Raw genomic sequence first — 12,543 nt, 5'->3', positions numbered from 1 at the left:
TGGAATCGACAGCGATTTTTAGGCAGGTACCCCCAAATGGCGCTTGGTCCTCTTTGGCTTAACACAGGCCATACGTTATGGCATTTTTGTACGTTTTAATGCTGATTTTCCAAGTTATGCGGTTTTTTACACGGATCTGTGTTTCGATATATGTCTATACCATCATTTGTAGTTAGCCGTTTGAATGCGACAAAGCACTCTGCGGCTGTACTGGTAGGGTTGGCCGAAAAACACGAAACTCGAAAAATCCAAGGTGCACAAGCTATTTTGGACGTGGATCCATTAAATAATGTCGGATCCAGGGTTTCGTAGATTTTCGTTAACGGTTAGGGGTCCCACCAGCCTTCCTTTTTTGATTTTTTTTATGAAATTTTGAAACTTTTTAATTTTTATTAACGTGACTTTCAATTTGTTTTCATTTGTCACGCAAAATTTTGGGACAATTTTTACTGAAACCGGGCCCCAACTTATACATGGATCTCAATCTCGTTCTTATTTGAAGGTCCATAGTTGCCTGATCAAGAAATCTGTGTTGGTTGCTGAAATCGATAGACTCTCGGTGACTAGTGGCGTAAACATAACTGAGATTTCCATTAATTTATGGTTCACAGAAACTGCAATAACTCATTAAGTAATAAAGAGATCACTTTGGATAATTATACCGTTGGGAAGGAAAAATGTTGGCCTATTATTCAAACAAATAAAATTCTAGAGCGACCATATTGGAGATTACTGTATCGATTTTGTTGGCTATTTTCGGCAAATTCAAGACTAAGAGAAACGAAAGCCATGATGTTTTACCGCCGTTGTCCTACTTAGTAGAAGGCAAAAGACTCTACACATTTCCTTTCGATCATGTACATACGAGCATGCCTAGTCCTAGTTTTCCGTTCTAAGTTTATAACTGATTCACTCGAGAATACCTATCCGTCTTTCAATTTCATTGCTTTCGTTTCTCTTAGTCTTAAATTTGCCGAAAATACCCAACAAAATCGATACAGTAGAACCTTGCGGCAATTAAAACATAGTAACATATTGGAGTTTACCACCATTTTGAATAACATATGAAAATATAGTTTTTTGTAGGATTCTCTCCCACCGATCTAATTAAAAAGTTTCATTTCAGAATTTGGGAAATGGAATACTATTAACAACATCTATCCTAGTTTATATCACCGATTATACAAAAGTTTTCTTAGATTCAAATGTTGGTGTGATTTCTCAAGATTTTATTTTTCCTAAGATAGATCTGTGACGGGAATCTTCTCCGAAATTATTTCTTTTTACCCCAGTTACTGTTTTTACACCTTTTGCGACAGGGAAAGTTTTTGATTTCACTAGAAAGTGATCCTGTAGCAACAATGTTCTTCAATTTATGCTGATTTCGGTTTTGAATTCGAGTCGCTTGAGGTTCGCTCTAATGTTTACAAAATCCATATAAAAGTGACAGTCCCAAGCGAACCTAGAGCGACTCTGATGTAAAAACGAAATCGGTATTCGTCGCAGCTAGGTACCTACCGAAGCATAGGTGGCTCTTTTATTTCAACGTCTTCTAGGGTTACTACCTCTGGCAAGGCTTTGATCCGGAGATTTTTAATGGCCTAGAAGTTGACTTTAGGGAACATATGAGTATTCGCTGGAATCAAACAGAAATGTTAATCAACGCGATTTATTGCTTTTTATTACCCAATGAGGTAAAAGTGATAAGTATGCCCTCATTCATTCCTTCTAAAACTAGTCAGGGTATTAATTCAGCGCTGGTTGATTGAAATCCCGATCAGAATGAATTAACAAGATTATAACAGAATACAATTTTCATAACAGATAGTGTCATAAAATAAATAAATGTTAATAAATGTTATACAAGTAACAATGCGAGATATAGATGCCCCATATGATCTCCCGGCATGTCCCGCGTACAAACATCGCGAGAAGAATCTTAAGCGTTCCCTTCAGGGACGCTCTAAGCGATCTGCTTAAGATAGTTACGCCACCGGCCTCTACGAACATCTATACCAGCTTGTCCACTGATGAAGGCGACTGTGATGAACCCCAGGAGGGAACATCGTAAAGGCCAGAAGGTGTCTCTTCATGGCGCCCTCTAAAATAACTACTCACGGAAGTACTGGTGCAAAACCGAAGCAAGTCGCTCCCGGTCTTAGAAATCAGAGCTCAGAAAAGGAGCTCCCAGCACTTCCAAGAACATCAAAAACCCCAAGTGTTCCTATATCTCAGCCAGAGAAAGAAACCAGCGCCAGCTTTTAAATTTCTCTGACATTGTGGACAGCACTAAATATTTCTGACCCTCTTAAAAGTATCTTGATAAGCTTTCTCCTCGTAGTAAAAACATTTTTGATGCAGTTCACTGCGCCTTTCAGCGATTGTATCCTTCGATGGTTAATTCATCGAACGAGGTCACGGATTTAATCACTGTTCTAAAGTGGAATTGCAGAAGCATTATCCCGAAAATCGATTTCATTAAAAATCTTACTGAATAACTTGAAATGCGATGCATTCGCACTATGCGAAACATGGCTTACTTCAGAAATAGACCTACACTTCCACGATTTTAAGATTATCCGCTTGAATCGAGAAGATTCTTACGGAGGAGTGCTTTTGAGGATCAAAAAGTGCTATTCTTTCAATCGAATCGACCTCCCGTCGACACCAGGCATTGAAGTTGTGGCTTGTCAAACTAGAATTAAAGGAGAGCCCAAGTAACACTTCTGGTTTTATGGCATACTACAAGTACATTCTAAATTTTAAAAATGGTTTCAAGAGTACCATAAAACATCAATTGTTACTAGGGAGACCTTTGCATTGCTTCCACCTACATCCCCCTTAGAGCCTCAGTTAGCCACCGACGGCTTTGCGATATTAGGTGACTTCAGCTCCCGCGGTACGGCATGGGGTTGCCTTCATGACGATATTCGATCTACCCTGCTCCATGAGCTTTGCGACAACTTCTATACGACCATTTTGAATACGGGTGAAATGACACGGATTCCTACCCCTCCAGCGCGTCCGAGCGCCTTGGACCTGTCCCTCTGCTCGACATCGCTGTGGTTAGGCTGCATGTGGAAGGTAATCTTTGATCCCCACGGCAGCGACCATCTGCCAATCGTAATTAATACGGTTCAGGGCCACCGAATACAATCAATGTTTCGTATGACCTCACACGAAATATTGATTGGAAGAGCTACGCGTCCGCGATATCCGACAAAATCGAGTCCACTCAGGAGCTTCCTCCGGAGGAAGAGTACGCATTCCTGACTAGGTTGATTCTCGATACCGCGATTCAAGCTCAGACTAAACGCGTACCAGACGCGAACTCTCGCGGGCGTCCTCCCAACCCATGGTGGGGGGACAAAGAGTGCTCAGACGTGTACGCGGAGAAAGCCGCCGCGTATAAGACCTTCCGGTACGGCGGGCTGCCAGCCAGCTACCGACAGTACTCGATGGCGGAAACGCGCATGAAGAGTTTGATGAAAGCCGAAAAACGTAGCTACTGGCGTCGGTTCGTCGACGGGCTAACGAGAGAAATATCGATGAGCACTATCTGGGGTACGGCCCGGCGCTTACGAAACCGAAACAGTACTAACGAGAGTGTGGAATATTTAAACTGTTGGATATTCGATTTTGCCAAAAAGGTTTGTCCGGATTCCGCTCCGGCACAGGAGATCTACCGTGCCACGTCCCCTCATGATAACGTGAATGAAACACCGTCTTCGATGGTGCAGTTCTCAATTGCTCTCTTGTCATGTAGCAATAAAGCCCCAGGGCCAGACAGAATCAAATTTAACTTGCTAAAGAATCTGCCAGACTCTGCCAAGAGACGTTTGTTGAATTTATTTAATCAAGTTTCTTGATGGTAACATTGTCCCTCATGACTGGAGGCAAGTGAAGGTCATCGCCATCCAAAAACCAGCAAAATCAGCCTTCGACCACAATTCGTATCGACCGATTGCAATGCTGCCCTGTATCCGAAACTTGTTCGAGAAAATGATCTTGTTTCGCCTCGACAATTGGGTTGAAGCACATGGTTTACTGTCAGATACCCAATTTGGTTTCCGCAAAGGCAAAGGGACGAACGATTGCCTTGCGTTGCGCTCAACAGAAATTCAAATGGCTTATGCTACAAAAGAGCAGATGGCATCAGTTTTCCTAGATATTAAGGGGGGATTTTCACCGACTCTAAACGACTTTTTGCTAAACTTGCTGTCAGAAAAACACATTCATTTTTCGCATGGTGGTTTATCATTGGTGAATGACATTGACGAATGTCTTGTCAATTCTTGCACACTAAGGCAACTTGCAGACGATGGAGTGGTCTCTATTACAGGTCCCAAAGCCGTCGATTTGCAAGGACCATTGCAAGATACTTTGTACAATTTGTCTGCTTGGGACCTCCAGCTGGGTATCGAGTTCTCCGCGGAGAAAACTGAGCTAGTCGTATTTTCAAGGAAACGTGAACCAGCGCTACAGCTTCAATTAGTGGGTTAAACTATTGCTCAGGTTTCATCTTTTAAACATCTCGGGGTCTGGTTCGACTCTAAAGGTACCTGAGGATGTCACATTAGGTATCTGAAACAGAAATGCCAATTCCACCCATGTGCATTTCATTAATACTTCTGAATCTACTGTTTTCTTCGACACATCCATGAAAGACGAGATTTGTGGGATTCCGGACCACATATGCCCGCAAGTCGTATCAAACATTTTTTATAATAAATTCCTTTCCTTCCGCGATCCGATCTACGTTCGAGCCTGGCCGGCGCCGATATTGATCAATACTTTAGGATTACCAGGAGTGTTGCACATTGAACGATGTTTCGCTACTCCCAAGCATAATTATCTACTTATTCTCTGTGCAACTTCAGCTAGTCCAGATCGATAACGGATTAGCAGCCAGGGGTAGTCGCACAAGCTCAAGCTCAAGTTGTAAAAACTGTCCCCCTTAGTTAAAAATTATTTGCTACAATAATCTTCCTGCTAAAAACGTCCAACCGTATTACCGTAAAACCTAAATGACCCCATCTTACGAAAAGTATATTACCCCCTCGTGTACATGTATAAGATAGCTATAAAATCTTCTTAGTTTCATTTAAAAAAAATCAATAGTTTTAAGAAATTTAAAATGTAAAACAATACAAATGGAACGATTGTATAAAAAAATTGTCTTCCAAAAGGATACAATTGCTTTCACGCTCCATACGCGTCTCCTTCGGTGGGCCAGGAAGGTTCAGTATGACCAGCTGAGCGTCATGTGATTTGTTGACTATAACCTCGTTGAGCTTCACAGCCGTGTGCATTCGTCTCACGTTGCCTTCGTCACTAATAGCCGGTTTGGCGGTGATTGAAAATGGGTGGAAAAATTGGTATTAATCGTTATGTTTGCATAGGACCATCCCACGCTAATGGAATAATCCTTCAATCAGGATGCAGCATCCTGCTTTCGGATTTGATAGATTATTTTTTTTATCTTTTAACTTACGGCTTATAACTAGCTTTGCTAGGCGATTTGGGCGTTTCGTCCCCGGCGCCCTTCTTGCTGTCTTTGCCGGGCGAGGCGATATTGTTGGCAAGCTTTGGCGTCTGCTCCTTCTGTTCGGAACTTTCATTACCCGACTCCTTGTCACTCTCACTCTCCTTGGTGTCCTTGTCCTTCTCGGTTTCAGTCTGGTTCGAAGAGCGAGGCACCCCCGGGAATTTTTGATAGCAAAGATGGAAATAAATTTATAGATCAAGACAGTAATTAGAGAAAGGTCAAAACATTCTTTGGTTATTAAAAAGGCATTATCATGATGTGATTTTGTCCATTTTTTAAAAAAAATATGCCTTGGCCATTACCTCATTCTTTTCCTCGCGTTCGTCGTCATTGAAGATATCTTTATTTTCCGCTGGATCTGCGAACCGAACTTTGGAAGCCGTCTTAGCATTACTCTCTATGTTGTGGTGATGATCGACGATTGCTTGTACCTGTGCAGATCGGGCACGTTTTCAGTAGAAATATAAAAAGTAAAAGAATAAAGTTGTGGTGTTAGAAGCTAGAAGAGTAAACAATTTTTTTCTGGGGTGAGCTCCGGCTAGAGGTTCGAAAGGCTTCGCTTTGGCAACGAAGAATCGTCTGCAAGATGCAGATTAGATGTGACATAACCTCATCGATCAGTAAAACACAATGGTGTCCATGCATTTCCGAATTTTAAAAGCTGCTTGATTGGTTACAACGTCAATTCAAAACGTACGATACGTAAAATTTTGGGTTGGCCAACGAAACGGTCGAAGTTTGGCTTAGTTTGAATCCAACATCAGCATACAGATTTGGATCTAATCTTCCGATTTGCGGCTCAATGGACTAAATCAGTTTTCGCATTACGTTTTACACATCGTACGTACCAAAGAAATGCCTATCACCTCTGCTCTCTTTGTAGACGCTCTTTCGTCTCAAGACATCTCCTGTGCTCAGTCACCGTCGCACCGTCACGATTGTTAGACGGATTGAGGCGCCTACGCTGAGTTCGTGCCCGCGAAGCCTTGAACGGTTTTTTGTCCACGCCTCCGCTTCATTATTATGGAGGCTATGGTACTATGGTTGGTTTTTTCATGAATCTGTAATCCCTCAGCTCGGAAAAGGCGGAAAAGAAAATTGTCTTCCACACCTCCGCACGGGTGTCTGTTGTCATTGCGAGTGGTCATCCGTGTTCGGGAGAAAGTTTTCTTTTCCACCTTCCGGCAACGTTAAATGAGGGAACATAACAATAGCGATAAAAGTGTAATCAAATTAGAGAAGAAACACGAGGGGTAACACTACTTGTAACGAAAGCAAAAAGAGCTGACATTAATAGAGAATAAACGAACACTTGGGACTAGAATGACAGCAGACCGCCGGAGGAAGGGTCCGACGAGCGCTGTGAATGGAAAACAGTGTAAAACCCGAGAACGGGCCAAAGGATCTTGCAATAGCGATTAAAAATTGAAGCTGAGAAAAGGTTTTTTTTCTTCTGTCGCAAGCGATGCTGATGTTGTCATTGCGAGCGATAGAGCACATAATGAAAGGTGTAATGGTATCAATGAGTGTGATTGTTTGAGCAGTTACTATTTGACAGCGTTGTGGAAAATGATTATACATAATGGAAATATACAATTAACAATGATGCGAGTTGAAACTAATGGATCTGATAAATATAATGATGCTATATTTACATATTTACTACGTATTATACATATATTATTACATCTAATTATAGCTGCATGCCGTCGTGCTCGAAATGCCGTAAATGAATGAGAACACGATCGGTATGATTTACATGTCAACAGGCATAATTCTAATGCGAATTTTGTATTATAATTGGTATAATAAAAATAAAGCATTATTAATTACATTATTACAACGTATAAACTCACAATCCCTCAATTATAAATGTATTGGTGAATCATATATTATCAGAATATTGGTTTTAGAATAATCCTGCACTAAAACACATGTAAAACGCATTCACTCGTATACATTCGTATATATGTATATTCGTATGTATAATGGGGTACTGGTGGTATCACTTCAGTGCTTTGTCAACGATAGAAACTATGTCTAAAATAACAAACAGCAGTTTTTAATAGTCGAGAAGCAGGGCCATGATCAGTGATGTACCGATGAGAAAAATTCCATCTTCCCGGGTTTTTATTTTTGGGTTTTAACCGGGTTTTATCCCAAATCATTTTAACCCGGACGAAATATGGGTTTTTTTTTTCGTTTTATCGAATGTATGATGTTCATTTAATGTTTTTCAATCTTTTAGCAGTCGCGCTAGCGCACTGAGTGCACGCTGCTCTGAAAATTTAACAGAATCGTCATAGGGCACCAGCGGCTGCTCGTTCAGTGGGCCATAAGCGCAACTTCCGGAGGGTTAAAGAATCTTGAATTTACATTTGAGAAACCGAAAATAAAAGTCGCAAGGATAAAACATGCTTTGTAGAACCCACTCCAGATGTGTTAGCATGTAAAAATCGAATATAAACATCAAGCGTAAAATCGGACAGAGATCCTTGAGCATGAGAATCGCTTAGAATATTCTCACCCGAAAAAGTCGGCAAGTATGAACCTCCAGTATAATTCGCTCACAGGAAATTCCGTACAACGTTACATTCAAGATTAAAAGTTGAATAAAGAAAAGTCCTTTGTAAGAACCGGATTTACTTTTTTACGGCTTTTATTCTATAGGACATAATCGAAAAGCTCTTGTCCGATTTTGAAACTTGAAGTTCAAATCCAATTTTCACATTCTAGTATATTTATAACGGGTTTTACGAAGCAATTTCTGTTCCTGCGACTTTAATTTTGGTCCATTCCATATTCCAACTTGTTTCATATAATACTGGGAACAATAGTCATTGTTACTCTGACTAGTGAAAATTAGAATAATCGTGTGATGCCAAAACTACTTTTATTCTGCTTGTTACTCATTTTAGGGGTTGCTATACTTTTAGCGAAATAAGGTAGGTATTCACACAAAATTTAGAAAATACCTATTTAGTTCGGTGAAAAGTAAAAGTGAGTAATATGCAGAAAGCGAGTGGCCTTGACATTCGTCTCTAGTATGAACAGAACTCTCACAAATCGCAATCCGAATCCTTTCGGCATCAACTACATCAGCAACAGTACAAAAAATGTTTAGTACGTTTAGGTGGATTCACAGCAAGAAACGCAATCGACTTAGCCCAAAACGTGTTGAAAAGTTTTATCACTTATTTAACCACCATATTTGTAAAGAAATGTTGGATCGCCGCTATAACAATGATTCAATCGAGGAAAACCATTCAGAATTCATATACATGCAAAACTTTATGACAATAATGCTCATAAATAAAATAAAAATGTTTTGATAACAATACATTAATGTTCAATTACTAAAATATCAAAAAATTGCAAAAAAGCCAAACTTCCCGTGAAAAAACCGTTTTAACCGGGAAAAACCTTGAGTTTTTCCCCAAAATTATAAAAACCCGATTTGGTACATCACTGCCCATAAGTGAATTGTGACGCTCCTTTTATGTACATCTTGCGAGATGTAAATATTTTCAAGTGTGTGTTAGAGTTGAACGCTTGGTAGTATGCGTAGGAAAAATTATGTTCAGCTTTGCCACCAGATTATCCATATAAAACCTTTTCAAAACTCGTAAAGAAGAAAATCAGTCGATTTATTAGGTCCTCACGATTTAAATCATGCAAAATAGCTGCTGGAAAAGATATCGACTTAGCTGAATGGTGCCTGATACGAAAAAGCGGCTGTGGTTTTTTCATTTCGCAGTTGTGTTGGGTATCCCAGCACGGTGTGGTAGTGTTGCAAAAAATCACAGCCACTTTTCCGAAAGCACTATTCAGCTAACACGATAGTTTTTTCAGCAGCTATTTTGCATAATTTGAATCGTGATGATCTATTAAATCGACTGATTTTCTTCTTTTAGGCTTTTGAAAAGGTGAATTTTATCTAACACATACTATCAACCGTTCAATTCTAATAGACACTCGCCCAAAGTTCTTTGAACCTTAAATTGTTTTAGTGTAATGCTTTCACTAAATTTGGTATCAGGGCCTACAATTCTCATATACATTCAATGAACGGTGAAACCCACTGGATTCACTTTCGTCTTTTCGCTGCATTCTTTGTTGCTAAATACATTTTGATTCTCATTTTAATTTTCATAATATGAAATTATTGCAATATGCATTGTGATGCAACTAGAACGCAGCAAACGTGGGAAATATACACACCAATAGTACTTCAGTCGTCCAATATCATCGCTAGCTCGTAATTCCACGAAATCGAACAACGACAAGTGAATATCGTTAATAGTGCATTTTTCTTAGCCCAGCATTATGTTCAATATCGAAGGGACTAATGTTGCTCTCAATCTCAAAGCGATAATGAGTTTGCGGAGGAAATAATGAAATATGACATGACAATGTTCTAAGAGTTTAGAAAGTAGCGTCGCTCTTTCGTCATTTTAGCCTGATTTTGGTAAAAGAAAAAAAAAACATTTTTCGACTCTGTTTGGTATATAATGCTAAAAGAGCATGATTCCAATTAAGAATATAAACGAAAAAATATAACGCATGGTTTGCATTGAGTAAATGTTTCGGATGATTGTAAAGCGTTCACTTTGAGAAGCTCTTAAAGAAACGCTTTCAAGGTTTTTAACATTTCACAAGTATTTTCGTTTAATTGGCACCCTAGATCGATTGCTTTCGACAAAAAAAGGAGCCGTACGTCATAGTTGTACTTTTTCAGCATACTGTACAATGACTTCCGAAAGTGGTCAAAACATCAGATACCCAAGTGTTTTCCAACTCATACACTATTCTCATTATTTACCCAATTAATATGATTTCGTTTTAGTTGCACGACCCAGAAAATGCAACAGCATGAGTTCCATATTTAAAAACAAATGCTAAATCGTATTGCATACTTTGTCGCTCGTTTACTCAGCTTCATGAAAACGCAAATGGGACTGATATACAGTCAGAGCCGTAGCATGGTCTTCTGGCGTCCTAGGCGAAATCTTAGTTGTGCGGCCCTTTGTTTTTTTTTGTTTATTTGCGTTGGCTTTTGTCCGTACTGAGTACCCACGCCAGCGACGTCAGAGAGGTGACACCACTATCTGGACCTTATATATCGTCCCATTAATACATGAACCGGGACCAACGGATTTACCTCCCTTCCTAAGGACGACGTGACTAGGGTTGTGGTACCGGTAATACCGGTACCGAAAATCCCGGGAATACCGACCCATTTTTGGTACCGTAATACCGGTACTGAACAAAAGCCAGTACCGGTATTTTCGGTACCATGCCATTTTTTATGAAAAATATGTGGACTCTAGGGGGACCTGTTTCAAAATATCGGTCTGCAAGATGACTTTTAATTATATTAGTTACCTTCTATAAGATAAACATTACTAGCTCCCGTTGTAATGAACGGTATGTTTAAATTCCTGCTTTATTTTGTCGAAATTAAATTTTAACGATCTTGTACTAAATTCAAAATATTCACATCTAGCGTAAGAGACGTAAAAATTTGCAATGATTTTTTTATTAGCGACATACTGATTGGTTTCCATTATTCGCTGGGTAGTGCGTAATAAGACTATGGTCTAAGTCATGTCTTTGGTTTGCTCTTAAACCTTTATTTATAAAAGAACGAACAGCGATTTAGTAGCTAACAATTTTAGACTTAGTGAACTACTCCAAATGGGGCGATTTGTAATTATTGGTGATCGCAAAATTCAGCAAAACTCCATAGTTTACAGGGAAGCAAGGAACCTTGGTATGCACGTCGAAACCAATTTACAGAAAATCAAGAGAGGAAATGGAAGCAACCTGCTCGGATTTACTGCCATTCTCGCTTTGATTTACTGTTGTTAATAGTTGTTAATAGTGCACAAATCAATCATCTGAGAATATGGTCATCAGTTTGAGCATTCAATTTCACTTTGAAGCTTTTCTCGATTTAAAAATCAAAAAATTCGAGTACCGGTACTTTACCGGTACTACCGGTACTGAGGGCTTCAGTACCGTAGTACCGGTTCTCGCCAAAAAGGGTCGGTACTGCGAACCCTAGACGTGACCACAGGTTTTCCTTATAAAATCTCAGCGACCTCGGCTCGAATTGAACCCAGACCGATTTGGGTGAGTGGCGGTCACGCTTACCACTCAACCACTGGCGCCGTCTGTGGTTGGTGGATTGTTAATTTTCTTCTATCTCGACCGGATTCTCACTGACAACTGAAAAACATGGCAAATGTAAACAATACACTCAAAAGAGAAACTGAGCAAAATTTGGTTTATTTCGGCTAAGTACGAAAAAAGTTACGCAAGTTTGAAAGTGTTGCGATAATTCACAATTTACGAAGTATATTAATAGATTTCAATTATCAGTGCCGTCACGGCATTTCTGTTATATCCAAGACTCTACCTGCCCATCTTTTTGCACATGCGAGTGAAGCAAAGATGCTTTTACGATCTGTTGCTCATATAGGGTTTTTCGCATTCTTCTTGCCAGTTGCTTAGAAAATCGTTATCTTTCAGCCATATAACGAGTGCAGATAGGTACAACATTTTGTCTTTACTATCCTCTAACTTGTTTTTCAATTAATTATATCTCCCGTATTTTCTGTTTTTTCCTTCGTATTCTTTACGTTTTCGGTTTGCGAAGTCGGTTAAATATGATCTTCTTTCAGACCAAAGATAAACCACCAAATATTCTAAATATTTTGGAGAGATCTGATGCAGAAATATATTTCGAAAGCTCGGCTTGTCTTAAGCAGACTTACCAATATGACTACCTTTTTACTACTGTCGCTGTGCAACAGAATCGGATGTCTCTATGTGTTCTCGACGCTCTCTTGCTAGAGCACGTTCGCTCGCCAAGCCGAACTGTATGTTACGCAAAACCAACTGAGGCTGCCATCGCTATAATTGTAGACGTATGCGCAAACTGTCGTGTGCGGTACAAGACGGCAACGTTGCAAGTCGCATAACAGTTTTAC

General features: G+C 39.8%; 1 protein-coding gene across 9 annotated transcripts in view; it reads right to left on the bottom strand.

The window, feature by feature from the left end:
* LOC131693203 (solute carrier family 12 member 4) overlaps positions 1-12,543 on the bottom strand; it is a 666,250-nt gene that overhangs the window by 13,899 nt on the left and 639,808 nt on the right. For all 9 annotated transcript variants that reach the window (XM_058980844.1, XM_058980846.1, XM_058980845.1 and 6 more), the window contains 3 exons: positions 5,851-5,979; positions 5,495-5,679; positions 5,195-5,334 (listed from right to left, as the gene is read on the bottom strand). In XM_058980844.1, coding sequence (XP_058836827.1) covers positions 5,195-5,334; positions 5,495-5,679; positions 5,851-5,979 — 454 coding nt within the window. The remainder of the gene's footprint in view (positions 1-5,194; positions 5,335-5,494; positions 5,680-5,850; positions 5,980-12,543) is intronic.

This window comes from Topomyia yanbarensis, chromosome 3 (assembly GCF_030247195.1).
Source record: "Topomyia yanbarensis strain Yona2022 chromosome 3, ASM3024719v1, whole genome shotgun sequence".
Taxonomy (NCBI): domain Eukaryota; kingdom Metazoa; phylum Arthropoda; class Insecta; order Diptera; family Culicidae; genus Topomyia; species Topomyia yanbarensis.
The sequence above is the reverse complement of the archived record's forward strand: the minus strand, read 5'-3'. Positions and strand labels throughout refer to the sequence as shown.